Below are 22,251 nucleotides of genomic sequence, written 5' to 3'. Positions count from 1 at the left end.
ACCTGTAACATTCTTCCAAACTGTCCACTACTCCACCGACTTTAGTGTCGTTTGCAAATTTACTAACCCATCCACCTTTGCCTGCGTCTAAGTCATTTATAAAAATGACAAACAGCAGTTGTCCCAAAACAGATCCTTGTGGCACACCACTAGTAACTGGACCCCACGCTGAATATTTTCCATCAACCACCACTTGCTGCCTTCTTTCAGAAAGCCAGTTTCTAATCCAAACTGCTAAATCACCCTCAATCCCATGCCCCTGCATTTTCTCCAGCAGCCTACCATGTGGAACCATATCAAAGGCTTTACTGAAGTCCATGTACACCACGTCAACTGCCCTACTCTCATCTACATGCTTGGTCACCTTCTCAAAAAGCTCAATGAGGTTTGTGAAACACAGCTTGCCCTTGATGAAACCATGTTGACTATCTGAAATCATCCCAATATCCACTCTTTCCAGGCCATTCAGTATTCTGTCAGTTTCAATTAGATCCCCCTCATCCTTTTAAATTCCATCTAGTATAGAGCCATAATCTTCAAATGTTCCTCATATGTTAAGCCTTTCATTTCTGGCATCATTCTCATGAACTGCTCTAGGGCCAGTACATCCTTTCTGAGGTAATGGGCCCAAGATTGCTCACAATACCCCAAATGTGGTCTGGACATGGCCTTAGAGAGCCTCAGAGGTACATCCCTGCTTTTATATTCTAGTCCAAGCCAACATTGCATTTGCCTTCCCAACTGCTGACTCAACCTGCAAGTTTACCTTTAGAGAATTCTGGACTAGAACTCCCAAGTCTCTTTGCACTTCAGATTTAAAAATAGTCCATGCCTCTATTCTTCCAACCAAAGTGCATGACCTCACACTTTCCCACATTGTATTTCATCTGCCACTTCATTGTCACCCTCCCAATCTGTCTAAATCCTTCTGCAGCCTCCCAGTCTCCCCAATGCTACCTGTCCTTCCACCTATCTTTGTTTCATCTGCAAACTTAGCCAGAATACCCTCAGTTCCTTTATTTAGATAATTAAGGTATAAAGTGAAAAGTTATGGACCCAACACTAGCCCTTGTGGAACACCACTTGTCATCGGCTGCCATCCTGAGAAGGACCCTTTTACCCCACTCTCTGCTTTCTGCCAGACAGCCAAGCCTCTCTCATGTTAGCACCTTGCCTCTAATACCATGGGCCATTTTCTTACTCAGCAGCCTCCTGTACAGCACCTTGTCAAAGGACGTCTGGAAATCCAAGTAGATAACATCCATTGGCTCTCCTTGGTCTAACCTGTTCATTACCTCTTCAAAGAATTCTAACAGATTTGTCAGATATGACCTCCTCTTGATGAAACCATTGCTGACTTCACCCTATTTTAACATACACTTTCAAGTATTCTGAAATCTCATCCTTCACAATGGACTCCAAACTCTTACGACAACCAAGGTCACGCTAATTGCTTTGTAATTTACCTTACTCTCTTCTTAAACAGGGGTTACATTAGCAGTTTTCCAGGGGTCCTCTGGGACCCTCACAGACTCCAGTGATTCCTTGAAGATCACTACTAAAGCCTTCACTATCTCTTCAGCTATCTCCTTGAGAACTCTGGGGTATAGTCCATCAGGTTCAGGTGATTGATTTATCTTCAGACCTTTCAGTATTTCTAGCACCTTTTCCTAGGTGATGGCCACCATACTCACTTCTGACCCTGACTCTCTTGAATGTTTGTGATGCTTGCTTGTGTCTTCCACTGTGAAGACTGATGCAAAGTACTTGTTCAGTTCCTAAGCTATTTCTTTGTTCCCCATTACTACTTCTCCAGTGGTCCAATAATTTCCCATTGTATATCTAAAGAAACTCTTGCAATCTTCTTTTATATTACTGGCTGGCTTACCCTCATGTTTAATATTTTCCCTCCTTATTTCTTCATTTGTAGTCCTCTGTTGGTCTTTGCAGGCTTCCCAATGTCCTTCGCCACATTATATGCTTTCTCTTTAATGCTGTCCCTGACTTCCCTTGTCAGCCACGGTCGCCTCACCCTCAATTAATTCTATTCATAGAGGGCTACAGCATTAAGCAAGGCTCTTCAGCCCATTAAGTCTGTCAGTCCAAAGCATCCACTTAAGTATGGTGGCAGTAGAGTTGAATCAGAGAACCCTACAGTGTGGAAGTAGGCCATTTGGCTGAATGAATCTGTAATGACCCGCCACAGAGCATCCCATCCAGGCCCAACCCCTTACCCTATCCCAGTAACCTGCGTTAACCATGGCTAATCCACCTAGCCTACACATCCCTGGACACTCTGGGTAATTCAGCCTGGCCAATCCACCTAACCTGCACATCTTTGGACTGTGGGAGGAAACCCACCCAGACACCGGGAGAATGTGTAAACTGTGCACAGAGAGTTACCCAAGGCTGGAATCGAACCCGGGTCCCTGGCGCAGTGAGGCAGCAGTGCTGACCACTGAGCTACCATGCTGTGAGGTGTTTCTTTATCAAACCAGTAAAATTGGAGATGTCTGCAAACTTTTCATTGAACTGTTTGAAGCCAAATGTTAAGAATCCGTAAAGGTAATGGAATTAATTCAAGCAGCTGTATCAGCACATAACCGGTTTTATTCAAAACTCTGGAAGAAATGCCCTTACAAGTTCAATTTCTTTTTGAAAAAACTGGGATATTTGATCCTGAAATTTCTGATCCATTTGAAGAATACAAAAAAAATTGTTGAGCGTTTATTAAAAACCGGGGTTAAAACCTTGTTCATCAATTGACCACTCATTTAATCTTGATTGAGAGAATCCAGTTCATTTCAATCTTTCCTCACCCATTACTGAAAATTCTCTTGATTGTCCACTTCTAACTCAGTAATATGTGCATGACACCTTGTTTCATCTTTGGTAACTCAAACAAACCTTCCAAACAATACTTGTCACTCCACATTGCAATATAAAGTCATACAGCATGGAGACAGACCCATCAGTCCAGCCAGTCCATGCTGTCCATAATCCCAATCTCAACTAGTCCCACCTGCCTGTTCCTGGCCCATATCCCACCAAACCTTTACTATTCATGTTGTTATCCAAATGCTTTTTAAACATTGTAATTTTACCCACATCCACCAATTCCTCAGAAACCACACAAACCACCCTCAATGTAAGAAATTTGCCGCTCATACCTTTTTTAAACCTCTCTCCTCTCATCTTAAAAATGTGCCCCCTTGTCTTGAAATTCCCTTTCCTAAGTAAAAGACAACTCCCATTAATTCTGTCTAAACCCCTCATTATTATAAAATAATAAATGTCTCTGAGGTCGCCTGTCAGCCTTCTACGCTTTAGTGAAAAATGTCCCGGACTTTCTTTATAACTCTAACATTCCAAAATTGGCAACATTCTGGTAAATCTCTTCTGAGCCCTCTCTAGCTTAATAATGTCCTTTCAATAACTGGGTGACCAGAACTGGACACAGTCATCCAGAAAAGGCCTCACCAATGTCCTGTACAATCCCAACCTCGGTCCTAACTCTTATACTCAAAGGACAGAGCAATGAAGGCAAACATGCCAAATAGAGTATTTGATTATTGTCTTCATGACCTTTGTTTCAGATCATGGCTCATTTTGAAAAGCTCATGAGTGACACCAGCATGATTCAATTTTTCTATTTTACCCAACCCAATAAGAAACTAGATAGGGAAATGGCACATTGAGCTGGCTATTCATGGTTGTGTCCAGCTATATAGCTGTAACCTGTTAGAATTGAGTAAAGTTTGGGTCCATTGCATATTCAAAGTGTACAGCTATCACTGTAATGATGAAATAAAACAAAAAAAGCTGCAAATGTTGCAGATCTGAAGTAACAACAGGAATTGCTGGAGAAACTCAGCAAGACTGGCAGCATCTGTGGGGAGGAAATAGAATTAATGTTTTGAGTTCTGAAGAAGGGTCATTGGACCCAAAACGTTAACTCTGTTTATCTCTCCACATATGCTGTCAGACCTGCTGCCTTTCTCCAGCATTTCCTGTTTTTGTAAGTGTAACGGTGAACACGATCCCAATTCCTGTTTTTGTGAACGTAACGGTAAATGTGCTCCCATTTTGATTCCCTTACTGGACTTGAAAAGGAGTGAGCCTTTCGGATAGCATTATAAAACAGAACCTTGTACCTTTCTGATGCGGTGCTAGTGTCCCCATCTCTGAGCCAGGAGGCCTGGGTTCCAAGTGTGTAATAACATCAAAGCAGGTTGATTAGAAAATATAAAACAGAGCCTTTTCAAGTTACCCATTTGAAGCATGTATTGCAAAGGCAGTAATGTTATCCTTCCACCCTCTACAGAAACGTTAACCAACTTAATTAGCCTCTCTGTATCTCTGGTGAATACAGGCCATTACAGCTATCTGTTCTAAACCATTTATTTTTAAGTTACAAGGAGTCATACTACCTATGCAGTTCTCTTTGGTGTTAAAGTTAATCGCTTTGTGTGTAATTAATCGTCTCAAATATGCAGCTCCAGATTGCTCAGAAGAGGATAAAATATATGGAACATTCGATGGTGGAGCGAGGAATTGTAAGCCGACAGGAAGCTATTATCTGTGATCTAGAGAGCAAACTCGAGTTCCAGAGGGCCCAGCTGAAGAGATTGGAGGTAAACTTTTCTTTGTGTTGAAAACCATTGGTTTCTGTTTAAATCCTCTTCCTATCCTTCTAGACAACCTACGAATCGCTATGTCTACCTTAGGCATCTCTTATGAATCCATACTGTGACTTAGATTCCTGTATTTTAATTCATTCATGGGATAAGGGCATCACTGGATGATCTAGCACTTATTGCCCAGAGGGCAGTTAAGAATCAACCACACTGCTGAGAGTCTGAAGTCATATGTAGGCCTGATCAGATAAAGACAGCAGTTTCCTTCCCCGAAGGACATTAGTGAACAAGATGGGCATTTCCTGATAAATGGTACTGGTTTTATGGTCATCATCAAACTCTTAATTGCACATTATTATTAAATACAAATTCCATCGTCTGCCACAGTGGGATTCAAACCTGGGTCTCCAGAACATTACCTGCGTCTCTGGATTGATGATGAGGCATGCATGTCGTCAAGGTGACGGCGGAGTAGGGCTCTTGAGCTGGGGCTCATCTGCTCCGACCACTTTTCTTTTCTTTGTTCTCTTTTCGTTTGTTGTTTCTCCTTTCCTTTACTGAACTCTGGTCCGGAGCGTGGAAGGCATCAGCACGGATTCGAGTGAGCCCCTGCTTACTTTTCTGGGGTCAGCACGGGACCTGGCATCAGAATTGGCTGCCACTACATCGGCGGAGACACTGTCGGTGAGGTAGGCCTGGTGCTGAAAGATGGCGTCAACATGGATTGGGTCCAGCGGTGGAGGTTGTGGTGAGGTGGTGTCGGTGTTTTTGATGATGAGCTGGCTCAAGGCTGATGGACTCTCTTTTGGTTACTTCTTTCTTGTTTTTCTTATTCTTAAACTATTCAAAGTGGTGCCAGATCATGGTGACAGTGGAAAAGCTTTCTCACTGCATTTTATTGTGTTTCTCACTGTAAATTACATGTGACAATGAAATCATTCATTCATTTATTCTAAAACTCCATCATATCACTATCACTAGGCCCTTGCCTAATCCTCTATCTCTGCGCAGGAATTACATTTCCCGGGACTCATAGAATTTGAAATCACAGCGGTAGAACAAGATTGAGGAATTTTGGGAAGATTAATTACAAGGTTTCTTGGAAAGGGGAATGTTTTTCTATTTGGTTATGATAAAATTATAAATTAGTAATGTGTAATGTGAAAAAAGTAGTCAGCAAGATAACGTTTGAATGAGTGTAAGCATCCACCCAATATTGATTCTAATGTCATTGGCGATTTGCCCCAGGGTGCTTATGCTGGTGTAGGGTTTCTTGCCCACTAAGGCACTTATATGTTTCTCCTAGTTCCCTATTTGTGTGAACCTTTTGCTGACAATTTTACTTCGAAGCTGAGCAATAATTGTCTTGGAATCTCTGATGTATTGAGCTGGAAAGGCACAGAAGGTCAGGCAGCAACCGAGGAGCAGGAGAGTCCATGTTTCGGGCATAAGCCCTTCATCAGGCCCGAAACATCGATTCTCCTGCTCCTCAGATGCTGCCTGACCTGCTGTGCTTTTCCAGCACCACACTTTTGACTCTGTATGTAGGTGAAGCTAGTCTTTCCTTGTAAATTTGAACATGGAATCAAGCATGCAATACAGGGGGGAGTCTTGCTGCTAAGAAGCTGTATGGGAGCTTAAGACATACCCATACATAACATTGAATTAATTTAGATTAGCAACCCTTTCCAACTGGCAATTGTTTATACAATCCCCAGTGCTCATATTTTATACTGAGTGAATATGTCGACCCTGTTTTTGGAAAGAATTTTCTCAGCTTCAGAGATGTACTTCGCCACTTGCGAGTTTGTGAGGTTTAGAATTTGAGGTTCTGCTCCTGAGTATTATACGAATGGAGTTCTGCTCCTGAGTATTATGTGGCTGGAGTTCTGCCCCTGAGTATTATGTGGCTGGAGTTCTGCTCCTGAGTATTATATGACTGGAGTTCTGCCCCTGAGTATTATGTGGCTGGAGTTCTGCTCCTGAGTATTATATGACTGGAGTTCTGCCCCTGAGTATTATGTGGCTGGAGTTCTGCCCCTGAGTATTATGTGGCTGGAGTTCTGCCCCTGAGTATTATATGGCTGGAGTTCTGCTCCTGAGTATTATATGACTGGAGTTCTGCCCCTGAGTATTATGTGGCTGGAGTTCTGCCCCTGAGTATTATGTGGCTGGAGTTCTGCTCCTGAGTATTATATGACTGGAGTTCTGCCCCTGAGTATTATGTGGCTGGAGTTCTGCTCCTGAGTATTATGTGGCTGGAGTTCTGCCCCTGAGTATTATGTGGCTGGAGTTCTGCCCCTGAGTATTATGTGGCTGGAGTTCTGCCCCTGAGTATTATATGACTGGAGTTCTGCCCCTGAGTGTTATGTGGCTGGAGTTCTGCCCCTGAGTATTATATGGCTGGAGTTCTGCCCCTGAGTATTATGTGGCTGGAGTTCTGCCCCTGAGTATTATGTGGCTGGCGTTCTGCCCCTGAGTATTATATGACTGGAGTTTTGCCCCTGAGTATTATGTGGCTGGAGTTCTGCCCCTGAGTATTATGTGGCTGGAGTTCTTGTTTTCCTCAGAACCCCCCCATGATTTACAGCTGCTTAGTATTTTTACCTTATGCTGGCTGTGGTCTGATCCCTGCTTCTCATTTCCTAATAACTTCTGCCTTGCTTCTGTTATTAGCTTATCAAGATTTAATTTGGCCTGTAATTATAATCTTTCAAACAATCTCGTTACCCCATTACCACATGACAATGAATCCCTTTGCTAAGTGGAGTAGCTACTGTGCTCTGATGAACAGTATCAAATAGTCATAGGGTTATTCTCGATTCGCCTATCGTAGAATCATAGATTTTAGGGCGATACAGCAGGAAGGAAATAATTCATTCCATTTGCACTGGGTTGGCTCTGTGCTCTGGCCATTAATTAATTCCACATCTCCAATCTTTCCCCAAACCCTGCAAGTCTTTCTTCCGTTATTTATCCAACGATTCTTGCTTCTTTGGATGTAATTTAACTCTTTCAAAAATTTGCTTTCTATATTTTACAACCTGCTTTTCCATTTTACACAGTACCATTTTCCCAGTTTTCCTACACTAGTTGAAACTAGCATAAAATATCTGCTTCCTCACTGATCAAATATTTCGACATGCTAACTTGATTCCATTTATATTTATTGTACAAGCTCCAAGCAATTTTAAATCTTTTAAATCCTTTTATCCATCTTAGCCATTTATCTGAAATGGAGTTCACCTGGTGGGCTAATGCAGTAAAAGGCTATTTATCAACATCATCAAATGCATTGCTAAGCCGACCAAGCTGCAGCTATATCACCCCCCGTTGTCTGCTTAACTTTCTGCAATCGTCAGATTATTTTTATTTTGAAACAATGGTTTTGACTAAACCTGCCAGGATATTAATACATAGAATAATATGAACAGAGATTTATTCTGAGACCCTTCCTTTTGCTGTTTAACCCCAGTGTGACTGTAATCCCTCACCAGCCTGTTCTAGCTCCCCCTTGTGGACCTTATGCCAACTTTCAACTGAAACCTCACTTGGATCATTGCACAGATCCTGCTGATGTTGTCCCCCAATGATTACCTGTTCATACGCTCACACTTCTTACTGCTTTAACCCAATCAATACCCAATCAACATCTCCTCCATTTCCCTCAGCGGGAACACATCCAGCTCCAGCAGAGTTAATGAATACTGCAGATATAGAATAATAACAGAAAATTCAGGGGTAGGCAATGGCCTAGTGGTATTATCACTGGATTGTTAATCCAGAGACCCGGGTAATTGTTCTGGGTTCAAATTAACACCATGGTGGAATTTGAAGCTAATTAAAAGTAATATTGAATTTAGACACTAATGATGACCATGAATTCATCATCAATTGTTGGGAAAACTCATCTGGTTCAATGATGTGGCAGGGTGGCTCAGTGGTTAGCACTGTTGCCTCACAGTGCAAGGGACCCAGTTTCGATTCTGCCCTCAGGCGACTGTCTGTGTGGAGTTTGCATATTCTCCCTGTATCTATGTGGGTTTCCTCCCACAGTCCAAAAATGTGCAGGTTAAGTGGTTTGGCCATGGGAAATGCAGGGATTTGGATTTGAGTGGTGATGCTGCTATGAGGGTCAGTATGCACTTAAGGGGCCAAATGGCCTGCTTCCACTCTGTACAATTCTATATACAAACAAATATTTTAAATACTCAATAGCTCTGACAGCATCCATCTAGAGCAAAGGGTTTCAGCTCTAGAATTCTGGCCTCTCATTTCAGACTATCTCTGGCTCTTCTATTTCAAGAAAAAAAAGAGTTGTTTTATTTCAGAAAATGTATCCTTAAACAAGTGGGGGCCCTAAGCAACTTACTTGGAACTTATTTCATGAAATCTGACAGCCGATTGTAAGGAATGCCATTTTAAGAAACAGAGCAGGTATAGCCCAATCGGCACATCACATCTGCTCTGTTGTTCACTAAAATCACTTCGGGTCTGATTGCAGTCCCAACCTTACCCTCCGTTCCCACACCGCGTCCCCATGACTCCCTCATCAATCAACAATCTCATTGAGTCAGCCTTGAGTATGCTCAGTGACGCAGCTTCCACTGCTGTCTCTGGAACATAATCCAAAGAGCAGTGATGTTGTGAGAGAAGAAATTCCTCTTCATTAGGCCTCTTATTTCTAAACGATGCTCCTTGGTTTTTGATTCCTCCATTAATAGTTGATGATGGACCTAAGTTATTATTTTTAATAACTCAAAGTAATTGTTTTTCTTTCAAAATCTCACATTGCTTTACACAGCACAGAAAAGACCCTTTGGCCCATCCAGTCTGCCCTGACAAAACTACAGGTCGTTCTGCTATAATGCGCATTTTGTTAACACGAATTTGCTATAATATGATTGACGAGTTGGGGACACTGTTTCAAAAGCGCAAAGTTTTAAAGCGTGTATTTGTTATAACTTGATTCCAGCCCTATTAGTTTAAATAGTGCTGGTAGTACATGATTTTCTTGTAACACGGGATTGCCTGAGAATGGAACCGCCACACTATAGCACAACTGACTGTCCCACTAAAGATGTGCTAATCCCAATTTCCTGCACTTGTCCCATGTCCTTGAAGGGTATGATATTTGAAGTGCTCATCCAAATGTTTTTTAAAGGTTTCCAGGGAGCGCATTACAGATTCCCACCATCCCATGAGCGAAACCCAAATCCCCTCTGGATCTCTTGCCACTTACCCTAAAACTATACCCTCTCTGGATTGACCCTCAACCAAGGGGAACAGTTCCTCTCTATTCAACTTGCTGAATGTTGTGGAGAAGTGGGGTCAGGCCCGTGCATGTGAACCTCCTGGTCTGTTTGATGTGGGCTCTTCTGGGTATCTTTACCTGATGCAGCAATGCTTTTGTTGTCCGTTGTAACATAAGAAGCTAGGATATGGTATTGAAAAATCCAACAAATGTTTATAGCAGCTCTCCAATGTGTAAAGTTAAAAATTTGCTGAGAGACCTTCCATCTCACCTGAAACAGTTAAGTTAGGCTTTTTCAAAGCTTCATAGGTAATGCTTCAGTGTAGAGCACAAAAACTAAAGCCCAAACTGGTGAGTACTGAGTTAATGGATAATTGCGCCCTAGTGCTAAGTTCGTGAGTGGCCGAAGGAGGGTGAAAGTTATCAGGGGTCTCAATACCTCTCCCGTGATTCATTCAGGAATTGGTGAGACTGATGCTCGATTTAGGATGTGGGTTAATTCTGAGACTTTCCACCGTTGAACAGCCAGCCTTGGTCCCCTCGTGATAGATGTAGAGAAAACATTAACTTTTTTTAAGAATCCTCTTGTGGTTTTATCTTGTCACAAGACTGCAAAAGAGAACAAGATCACATGACATTGCATCGCTTCCCCGATACTGTCTCATTAGCATATCACACAGTCAGGCTTTACTCCTTATACTAGATCTCTCCCATGTTTTTGATCCCACCCATTATATTACCTCTACCTGACCCCCTCCTATTTTCTCACATCAATTTTATTTTAACAGGGACAACCTCTGTGGTGGTGTCAAGTGGGTGGCACGGTGGCTCACAGGTGGCACGATGGCTCTGTGGTTAGCACTGCTGCCTCACAGCACCAGGGAGTTAGATTCGATTCCTGTCTCAGGCGACTGTGCAAACTCCACACAGACATTCTCCCTGTGTCTGCGTGGGTATCCTCCAGGTACTCCGGTTTCCTCCCACAATCCAAAGATGTGGGATTTATGAGTATCTGGAAAGGCACTGCTTGATTAGGGAGGGTAGGTGAAGGGTAGGTCTTGCCTTACAAGTCTGATTGAATTCTTTGAGGAGGTGACCAAGCATGTGGATGAGGGTAGAGCAGTGGATATAGTATACATGGATTTTAGTAAGGCATTTGATAAGGTTCCCCATGGTAGGCTTATGCGGAAAGTCAGGAGGCATGGGATGGAGGGAAATTTGGCCAATTGGATAGAAAACTGGCTAACCGGTCGAAGTCAGAGAGTGGTGGTAGATGGTAAATATTCAGCCTGGAGCCCAGTTACAAGTGGAGTTCCGCAGGGATCAGTTCTGGGTCCTCTGCTGTTCGTAATTTCTATTAATGACTTGGATGAGGGAGTCGAAGGGTGGGTCAGTAAATTTGCAGATGATACGAAGATTGGTGGAGTTGTGGATAGTGAGGAGGGCTCTTGTCGGCTGCAAAGGGACTTGGATATGATGCAGAGCTGGGCTGAGGAGTGGCAGATGGAGTTCAACCCTGCCAAGTGTGAGGTTGTCCATTTTGGAAAGACAAATAAGAATGCGGAATACAGGGTTAACGGTAGGGTTCTTAGTGAGGTGGAGGAACAGAGGGATCTTGGGGTCTATGTTCGTAGATCTTTGAAAGTTGCCACTCAGGTGGATAGAGTTTGTAAGAAGGCCTATGGTCTATTAGCGTTCATTAGCAGAGGGATTGAATTCAAGAGTCGTGAAGTGATGTTGCAACTGTACAGGACTTTGGTTAGGCCACATTTGGAGTACTGTGTGCAGTTCTGGTCGCCTCATTTTAGGAAAGATGTGGAAGCTTTGGAGAGGATGCAGAGAAGATTTACCAGGATGTTGCCTGGAATGGAGAATAGGTCGTACGAGGATAGGTTGAGAGTGCTAGGCCTTTTCTCATTGGAACGGCGAAGGATGAGGGGTGACTTGATAGAGGTTTATAAGATGATCAGAGGAATAGATAGAGTAGACAATCAGAAACTTTTTCCCCGGGTACAACAGAGTGTTACAAGGGGACATAAATTTAAGGTGAAGGGTGGAAGGTATAGGGGAGATGTCAGGGGTGGGTTCTTTACCCAGAGAGTGGTGGGGGCATGGAATGCGCTGCCTGTGGGAGTGGCAGAGTCAGAATCTTTGGTGACCTTTAAGCGGCAATTGGATAGGTACATGGATGGGTGCTTAAGCTAGGACAAATGTTCGGCACAACATCGTGGGCCGAAGGGCCTGTTCTGTGCTGTATTGTTCTATGTTCTATGTTCTATGTTCTATGTGCAGGTCAGGTGAATTGGCCATGCTAAACTGCCCATAGTGTTAGGTGCATTAGTCAGGGGGAAATATAGGGTAGGAGAATGGGTCGGGGGGGTTACTTTTCAGAGAGTCGGTGTGGGCTTGTTGGGCCAAATGGCCTGTTTCCACACTGTAGGGAATCTAATCTAAAAAAATCTCAAGCATGTTCTCAGCTCGTTGGGAAAGCATTAAGAATCTGAGTAATCCGTGCGGTCTCCCAAAACTGGGCATAGGGAGAGTGGTCAGCCTCGCAATACATCTCTCAATGAATGGAACAGTTGTGCTGTTTTTTACTGTGTGTGTGATTGCCTTCACGATGTAGAAGGTTACCTCTATACCTTTTCTCTTTTTTCAATAATGGGATAAGGGCATCTCTGGCGAGGCAGCATTTATTGCCCACCCTAATTGAAATTAAGGGTCAACCACATTGCTGTGAGTCTGGAGTCACATGTAGGCCAGACCAGTTAAGGATGGCTGTTTCCTTCCCTAAAGGGCAATAATGAACCAGATGAGTTTTTCAACAATGGATTCATGCTAATCATTAGATTCTTAATTCTGTAATTAAGAATCAAGATATTTATTGCATTCGAGTTCCACCATCTGCCTTAGCAGGATTCAAACCCAGGTCCCCAGACCATTATCTGGATCTCTAGATTAACAGTCTGGTGATACTACCACTAGGCCATCACCTCCCACCTGTTCTGATGCACTGTGCTGTTCTCAATTTGAATGAGACCCGTCCATGAGTCTGATCTGCCCTAGCACTTTTCCAAAACAAGCTTGATCTTGACTTGAAACTAATTCCACTAGTTGGCGATCCGGTAAGTTGTGTTTTTATTTGATGTTTGTCATAGTTCCACATCTGGCAGCTGTGCTACTCATCCTCTACCTTTCTCACTTTCTTTTAAGGCGTTTTCATGTGGTGTTTGTATGTGTCAGAGTCTCTTTCTCACGAAGAGTTTCATGTGCTGCTAAACCATTTTGGAGTAGAACTGATTATAGCCATCATAGTTAATTGTAGAAGTTATGTTGGGTCAGAGTAAACTAAAAGATCACTTCCTTTCTCAAAAAAACTCTGTTATGCTCCTTCCAAGAAACATGCATTACCTTATCTTAGCAGCTGATGCTAAAGGGGATTGAACAGCTGGATGTTGAAGAGATGTTCCCTCTTGTGAAACAGTCTCATACAAGCGATCATAGATATAGAGTGAGAGGAGGTCGGTTCAAGACTGAGATGAGGGGAAACTATTTCTGTCAAAGGTATGTGAATCTGTGGAACTCACTGCCCCAGAGTGCAATGGAGGCAGAAACAATCAACTTACTCTAAAATGAAATAGATACGTTTCTGATGAAAAACAGGATGAAAAGGCTATGGGGAGCAGTCTGGAAAGTGGAGTTAAGACCAGGATAATGTCAGCCATGACCATGTTAAATGGCAGGGCAGTTTAAAGGGCTGAATCGCCTGCTCCCTCAACTACATCCCTGATGTAGAGGCACATGTATAACAGTTAGAACTTGCCAACTTATTTTACCAAACCCATGGATGCCTGGAGCTCAGTCATGTTCTGGGGATATTCCTTTTATTGTGATGTCATTGTAGATCATCGCTGCCATCGGATGTTTCTACAGTATGTCCAAGGAAATATTGAATTTCATCTTCAGTTGGTGACAATCCACATTCCTTGATGAGTGTAAATCTTGCTTCTCATTGTGCCAGCATAGCTCCACTGTCATGATCTGTATGGGTGGATCCATGGTTCAGGACAATCATTCCTGTGACAGTGACTACATCCTGCCCTGGTTGTGAACAACATAGACTCTTCAGCAAGGGGTAGTTGCCAAAAGTCACATTTTGCATCCAACTCTGTGGAGATTGAACTCTTCCCCAGCTTTGTTAAGCAATCACCCACATGACATATGATGAACTTACCCTTCAACTCCTTTGTTCAGCTGTAAGATCTACACAGATTCTGATAGATTCCTGGGCTTTGGCACTAGATTACACCCCAAGCACCAGCTTATCAGGTCAGTCACTGATGAAATAACCTCTTACTTCAACAGAGAGTCAATTTCCATCTTTATGTTGAACACTTCTGGGTTTAAATGAACATACTTGCTTCATTTCCCAATGTAGACAAGCAGGAGGCTGGGAGAACACAGCAAGCCAGGCAGCATCAGGAGGTGGAGAAGGCAATTTTTCGGGTATAAACCTTCCCAATGTAGCATGATATAGCTGTTTACAGTTTTCCTAGCCCTGTCACCAGTAGTGGAAGTTCAGCTAATTAGGTTTTAGATCAATCTGCTTGGTTTTCCACTTCCTCTACTCTGCAAATCAGATGTAAATCAACAGTCCTGCTTAAGAGTGAACAGCTGGGGTTTAGGATCATGCGTAAGGTTTTAGCAATTTTTCACTCTCTGTCTTGTTGAGTTGCATTCAGTTGTCCTATGACCTTGAGTTCAATACCTCCTGACCCATATAGTTCTGTACATGACAGCTGCGTGGAAGATTTCTCCAACTTTGATTCAGTATCAGAAATGGGGGTTTAGTTAGCTCAGTTGGCTGGATGGCTGGTTCATGATGCCACCAGTGTTGGTTCAATTCCCAAACTGGCTGAGGTCACCACACGAGCCCCGCCTCCTCAACATTGCCCCTCGTCTGAGACACGGAGACCCTCACATTAAACACATACCACTCATCTCTCTCAAATGAGACCATCCTTCCCTCCTCTGGGGCTAAGGCAACTTTATTGACATCTTTTAGTTCATGGATCTTGCCATCTTTCCAGGACTTCTCTTTGGTTTGGAGAAGCTTCTTCATCTGACACCCACCTCAGTAGTTCCTGTCTTCTCTCATTGTCGTTCAGTCTCTTTAGCAGAACAGTTTCTGCACTTGTGTCTTTTTTCCAGCACACCAATATAAGTATCGGAGGAGGTGGATGGGTGCACTTCTGCTTCTGTTTATTTTACAGGTGCACCTCTGCTTTTAATCTGCAAGTACTCCGCTGGGTCTGTCATTGGGCTATGGCTTTCTCTGCCACCCCCAAATCATTGGTTGATTTTGCTTCCTGACCTCCAGTTGAATTGCCTTTGTTAATGTTAGGTCATTCCCCTTGCTATAAGTAGCCAGACAATGCTTCATCTTAGACGCTGACAGCAATTTTATTCCTGATCAACTTTTCAGCCGAATACACAGTGCTCTGCACAGATCATTGATTAATATATCAATAATTTCCACTTGTCACTAGACTCACATATTAAATCGAGCTATCTTGACACAGATATTATTTCCAAGATTGATGCAAGCATCAAGTTAACTTTGTCTTCCTCAATGCTTTGCCTGACTAGGATATTGTCTGCGTAACTCCTAATAATGTACTGACCTCCTCAACCCTCAGCTTTCAGGGAGACCTCATGCAATTCTTGCTAAATCTTCTATATCATTGCAACCGTGGTTGCATTGTTTCATTCTGACCTGTAACCCTGCTTTAAGTATTTTGGTGAAGACAATGGGTTCATTGTGCTGCTAAAGAATATTTACAGCATCCACTCAAGCGAGGATCACATTGATTTATTTAAAGAACATTTTACCCCTGGCTTCATCTTGCCACACTGGTAAAAGTGAAAATAAGATCATATGTCACTTCCTCTGGTTCATATATACTGTGTTTCATTAATGCAAAAGGCTAAAGTGGCTTGTGGTGCAGTGGTAGTGTCCAAGCCTCTGGAGCAGGAGGCCCAGGTTCAAGCCGCACCTGCTCCAGAGGTGTAAAATAACATCTCTGAATAAGTTGATTAAAAAATAGTGCTTTAAAAAGCTAAAATCTGAGGGTCACTGCAATTCAGAGTCATAGAGTGATACAGCATGGAAACAGACCCATTGGTCCAACTTATCTGCATTGACCAGATATCCTAAATGGATCTAGTCCCAATTGCCTGCATTTGGCCCATATCCCTCTGAACCCATCTTATTCATGTACCTGTCCAGATACTTTTTCAGTGTTGTAATTGTAATTGGGCTATGAAGGAGAGTCATTCATCGTAATCTCAGCCAGTCCAGGCTTTGAGCCCGTACTACTGGCAGCACTCTGCTTTGTAAGCCAGCTGTCCAGCCAACTAAACTAATCTCCTTTGTGGCAAAGCTGGCATTTCTATTTGTGATAAAGGGAATCAGGGATTACAGGGAAAGGGCAAGAAAGTGGATGTGAGAAATGTTGGATTAACCATGACCCTGTTGAATTGCAGAATGATCTACCCTGTTCTTATTTCTCATGGTCTTATGGTCTAAATACTTCACTTATAGGCAAAGGACAGAAGATGAACTAGCATAGTAAATCACACTGCCACATTTCCCAGCAGCAATACCAGATTATATACAAAATCTATACAGTAGCACCATTATTTCCTTTGCATCAAAGTAACAACACTGCTATTAGATCAAGGAAATGAACTTATTTAATCTTTTGTTCAAAGGCTATCATCTAATCTTTAAATAAATGAAACAAATACCTTTAATTTATTACAGGGAGTTTAGGAACCACACATTTCTATGCCAACTCAGTTCAGAAACAGCCCTATGGATTTTATGGGAACCATGGAAACAATATTGAAAAATGACTTTGATGGCAAAGGGTTTAAATCAAGTCTATACCTGTGTGACATGAGCTGTTTCAAAGGCATTCTGCCTAGAGGGGCCAAGTAGCACACATCTAATCAAGTTCTCCTGAAGTGAGAAATCAGTTGTTGAGCAGTCTACAGCAGTCATGGAGAGCTATTAATTCAGAACACCATCAGTGTTCTACACAAAGACAAAAGCAAAATAGTTTTCTAACTGGAATAAATTAAAGGTTTCTTTTTTTTCAATTACTAGGGGATAGGAAAATGTTGTTCCAAATGTATGCATTGTAGATAAACACCCATACTTACCTACATTGTGTGCATTGTTTAAATTATCATTTAATTATCATTCCCCTACCCGCCCCATTGATAAGCTGGCCCTGACACACGGTTTGGGCATTTCTCATGCTTTATGTTGATGCTGTGGTTGAATACAAACTGAATTCATTTCATTGTGGCACTCCAGCTTGTACACCCCGGTGTATACAGAACAGAAGGATGATAAATGGCATATCTATGGATGCAGGGAAAAAGTGAGGACTGCAGATGCTGGAGATCAGAGTCTAGATTAAAATGGTGCTGGAAAAGCACAGCAGGTCAGGCAGCATCCGAGGAGCAGGAAAATCGACGTTTTGGGCAAAAGCCCTTCATCAGAAATGAAGGCGGGGAGTCTCCGAGGTGGAGAAATGCAACTAGATGGTCAACCTGGGGTTTAAAGGGAGCTTTCACCAGTGAGGAAGGGATTTGTGGGGCAAAGCCCCATTTGGATCACATGCCTGATAATTCAGTGTAAACCTGCAGTACTGTCTGAGATACTGACTCACAGGTTAGGAAATAAGTTCATTTCCTTGATCTAATAACAATATTGTTACTTAGTTGCAAAACAAATAATGTGCTGCTGTATAGATTTTGTGTATAATCAGACATAGCTACCGGGATATGTGGCAGTATAATTTACTGATCATGGGTCACAACCTCAAATGCCGACTCCCCTGCTCCTCTGATGCTACCTGACCTGTTGTGCTTTTTCCAACTCCACACTTTATCAACTCTGACTTTCCAGCATCTGCAGTCCTCACTATCTCCAACTTGTGTTAATTTCTCCAGATAAAGTAGCGGGCTAAGGGCATCCCCTTTTTGAAATAACTCCACAGATGCCGGTATCCTTCACCAAGTCATCCTTCATTTACATGTGCAAGGTACTTGACACTAGTCTGGCTCCCTCAGAGCCAGCTCTCAGAGTGAACAGAAACTCTGACACTCCTGTTTATATCTGTCAGCCAGAGCTCCCTGATTGGTGAACAGCCTCATTCAGGGAACTCGTATCCTCTGAAGTCCAGCTGGCTGACCTCATTACAATCACGACACTTCCATGGATCAACCTCTGTCTGGTGAACACATTCCTCACTTCTCATATCACAACCAAAATCATATTGCCTCCTACGTTACATGTTTGAGGTTATTGAATTTCTCTTTCTAATTTCTTGCTTGCTAACTTCTCATTTGTGTAAGTAAAATGTGCAGATTGCGCAATGTTCAGGAGCTGGTTGTTCACAGGATCACGGGATTATACAGGACAGAAGTGGCCCTTCAATCCACAACATCTGTACTGCCAAAGCTACCCTAAATCTACATTAGTCTCACCTTACAGCATTAGGCACATAGCCTTGAATGCTTTGACGCTTCAAGTGTTCATCGGTGTACTTCTTAAAAGTTGTAAGGTAACCTGCCCAACAATGCTACCAGGCAGTGCATTCCAGATCCCCATCATCCTCAGGGTGAAAATATTTTGCCTCAAATCCCCTCTCAGCCTCCTGCCTTTCACCTTAAAATGTTGTCCCCTAATCATTGACCCTTTAGACTAAGCTGCTTTCTTTTCAACCTGGTCCATGCCTCTCATCATCTGAGACACCTCTATCAGGTTCCCCCATCAGCTTTCTTTGTTTCAGAGCTTATCCTGAGCTTATCCAGCCTCTCTTCATAGCTAAAGTACTCCTTCCATGCATAGTATTCTTCAGTCCATTAAGTACTGGTACCTAACTTGTTTTTTTTTGTGAATACTTTGGATCTTGGTTCTTGAATATGGTGTCTGCCAGTGTTAGAAATGCACGATGCTTTAAAAATAAAACAGAACAGCCCCAGAGTTGATCAAGAGTTAATGATGGTAAAGCACAGCAGGTCAAGCAGCATCCGAGGAGCAAGAAAATTGACGTTTCAGGCAAAAGCCCTTCATCAGGAATTAGAGGCTCATTCCTGATGAAGGGCTTTTGCCCAAAATGTCGATTTTCCTGCTCCTCGGATGCTGCCTGATCTGCTGTGCTTTTCCGGCACCACTCTGATCTAGACTCTGATCTCCAACATTTGCAGTCCTCACTTTCATCAAGAGTTAATGATGCTGAATGAATTTTGCATTTAAGAGCTGTGTTTTTCCATGATTATACAAAAACCCTTGAAGATTTTAGTAAGAGGTGGGCACTGGGGGCTGTCGTGCCTTACTTCCCTGTCTATTTAGTTGCCTCCTCACTCTCTACCCTCCTGTCCATTTGTTATTGTTGTACAAGGTAATGCTTCATCATTGCTTTTTAATTAGTAACACAGGTGATCTGGTGGTGATAAAGAAAAAAAAAATCCCCTCTGGACAGAAAAAAAGAAAGAAGGAAGAAAGAGAAAAAAAATAAAGGGTTGTGTTCTTCCCCAGTGGGGAGCTGACATCTGGAACAGGGAAAGAGTCTGCAAGGTTGAAACTTTATTGCTGGAACAGCACAGCAGGTCAGGCAGCATCCAGGGAACAGGAGATTCGACGTTTCGGGCACAGGCCCTTCTTCAGGAATGCAAGAAGGGCCTGTGCCCGAAACGTCGAATCTCCTGTTCCCTGGATGCTGCCTGACCTGCTGTGCTGTTCCAGCAATAAAGTTTCAACTTTGATCTCCAGCATCTGCAGACCTCACTTTCTCCTCAAAGAGTCTGCAAGGGAAAAGTGGAAACTGGTGTTAGTATCAGCTTTACAATGAAACCCCTTTAATCTCAAAAAATCTCTAAAAGTCTCTTAAACAGTGTTATGACCCTGTCTGGTATTAATATTGCACAGTTCAGATCGGAGAGCGAAATCTGGATTGACAGACCTGAACTTTTTTAATCTGTGGAGGTCAGTTACTGAATCAATTTGCAAGTGCAGTTTTAACACAAAGAATAAAACATTTATTAAACATGAACCAGAATATACCAGATAAAGCAAAAGGTTGGAAAGATTTCATTCCTGACTTCAGAAAAATGATTCATATTCACATTAGTCTTTTCAATCTAGCAATATTCACATCAATACTCAACCCTGAGTCATGAATTACAACGAGACGCCTTGCTCAGTCTCAGTCTGGGAACAGCTACCACTAGTTTTCCTTTTGGCAGATTTCTGTGCAGTCTCCAGATGCTTTTGTTATTCAGCTACTATCCCAGGCACCAAAAAACAAACTGCAAACTAAATTTGTTGTCCTTTAATTCCAGAGCAACTACATGAGATCCTTAAATCTGGTGTCTGGTAGTCCTTCACTGTCTGGCATGTATCACACTGAACTTCTGAATTATTCTGCCTCGCTCTGTATATCTTTGGATCCCTGACCCTAATCAAAGCATTTCTTTGCTTTACCATGTTTTTCAAGTGCACTGAATTGTTCACCTCAAAGATTTAAAAGCTCATTAAAATGTATGTTGAGATAGTCTTATAGGAACCGCAGGTCAAAGCTCCTAAATTAAACTCTAATAATGACTAATTATGTCTATTGCTTAATACACACAATATAATTTCAACTTAAAGATGCGCATTGTTAACAATGGCCTTCTTTAAAGGCTGAATTAATTGATACGCACAGATGCAAGTATGTATTTGCATTTGTACAAACACATGTCTGGACAAACAGGCAAAATCCAAAGAGAGGAAGTTTATCACATGCTAATTACAGCTTTTGCTCTCAATTGTTATTGTAGACGTTGGTGCTACGTTTGCGGGACAACATGATGAAGATGGGTGAGGAATTGGACCAGGCTGCTGAGACCGAGGCTCGGGAGAAGGAGACTGCAAAACGTGTCCAGCAGCGGATGGAGGAGATGAAAGCAGAGATGGATGACCTTGTTGAGAGGGAGCAGGAAGCCTCACGAAGGTGTATGGAACTGGTACGTACATTCAGTTCAAACTCAACTCTTCAAACAGAAGACATAAAAATACAAATTTTTGATCTACACAGGTGGCCAGCAAATCAAAGGGAAAAATACCTTAACCTTTTGGCTGGAGCAATCCATTGAAACTAATACAAGCTGATAATTTATTACCATGGCTTCCCCTAAGGGTTATGTCAATTTAGTTGGGGAGGTGTTGGCTGAGTGGTATTTTCGTTGGACCTGTTAATCCAGAGACCCAGCTAATGCTCTGGGGCCTGGGTTCAAATCTTGCCAAGGCAGATAGTGATTTTAAACTCAATAAATATCAAGAATTAAGAGCTGAGTGATGATCATGAAACCATTGTCGATTATCAGAAAGCCCATCTGGTTGACTAATATCCTTCAAGGAAGGAAATTGCCATCCTTACCTGGTCTGGCCTACATGTGACTCCAGACCCACAGCAATGTGGTTGACTCTGAACAATTAGGGGTGGGCAATAAATGCTGGCCTAGCCAATGATGCCCTCATCCTGTGAATGAATTAAAAACAAAACTTTTCCCTCTACAGACTGAAGTGATTCACCAATTTTGAAACCATTTCTGTACTCAGATTTAAAATTGGGCCCATTAAGTTTAATTTTAATTTGCAAGAATCTCTGTTTGGATCATCCATGTACTTCTGTTGGTTAGGCTGGATGACAATAAGGTTCACTTCTGGGCTGATGTGGTGACAGCAATGTGTAGTTTCACCCATCAACCCACCTTGGTCACCTTGTACAGTAAATGCTCTTCCATTTGATTTTGGAAGTAATAGATTCCAAAGTGTTAGCCACAATAACCTTTCACCACACCTTGTGATCACTCACATCTTGAGGAAGCCCTGCATTGCTCTGCTTCAGCGGTTATACTGTTTGAAGCTTTTTATGGAGTCAAGAACATTTTGTGTGAAGGTCTGTACACATTGGCCAGACAAAAGTTAGAATGCTGTGTGCAATTAAAGGCACATCTTCACAGAAACCTTTGTTTCAACAGGGTACAGGAGTAATTATAATCTTGCACAGTGATTTGAGATGCGGGGATAATTTTCCACCTGACCTGCACATCTTTGGATTGTGGGAGGTCAGGTGGATTGGCCACGCTAACTTGTCCACAGTGTTAGGTGCATTAGTCAGAGGTAGATGGGTCTGGATGGGTTGCTCTTCAGAGGGTCAATGTGGACTTGTTGGGCTGAAGGCCCTGCTTCCACACTATAGGTAATTGAATCTAATTTCTACCAGGGCAGAGAAGGGT

General features: G+C 42.5%; 1 protein-coding gene across 10 annotated transcripts in view; it reads left to right on the top strand.

The window, feature by feature from the left end:
- Window positions 1-22,251, top strand: part of LOC122562395 (unconventional myosin-XVIIIb-like) — a 416,560-nt gene that overhangs the window by 353,200 nt on the left and 41,109 nt on the right. For all 10 annotated transcript variants that reach the window (XM_087999921.1, XM_087999916.1, XM_087999915.1 and 7 more), the window contains 2 exons: window positions 4,497-4,634; window positions 20,791-20,976. In XM_087999921.1, the coding sequence (XP_087856047.1) occupies window positions 4,497-4,634; window positions 20,791-20,976 (324 nt within the window). The remainder of the gene's footprint in view (window positions 1-4,496; window positions 4,635-20,790; window positions 20,977-22,251) is intronic.

Source organism: Chiloscyllium plagiosum, unplaced genomic scaffold (genome assembly GCF_037043375.1).
Source record: "Chiloscyllium plagiosum isolate Xiang-an unplaced genomic scaffold, Cpla_swu_hap1 HiC_scaffold_24, whole genome shotgun sequence".
Classification (NCBI taxonomy): Eukaryota; Metazoa; Chordata; class Chondrichthyes; order Orectolobiformes; family Hemiscylliidae; genus Chiloscyllium; species Chiloscyllium plagiosum.
Note: the sequence above shows the minus strand (reverse complement) of the source record. Positions and strands in the feature narration are given on the sequence as shown.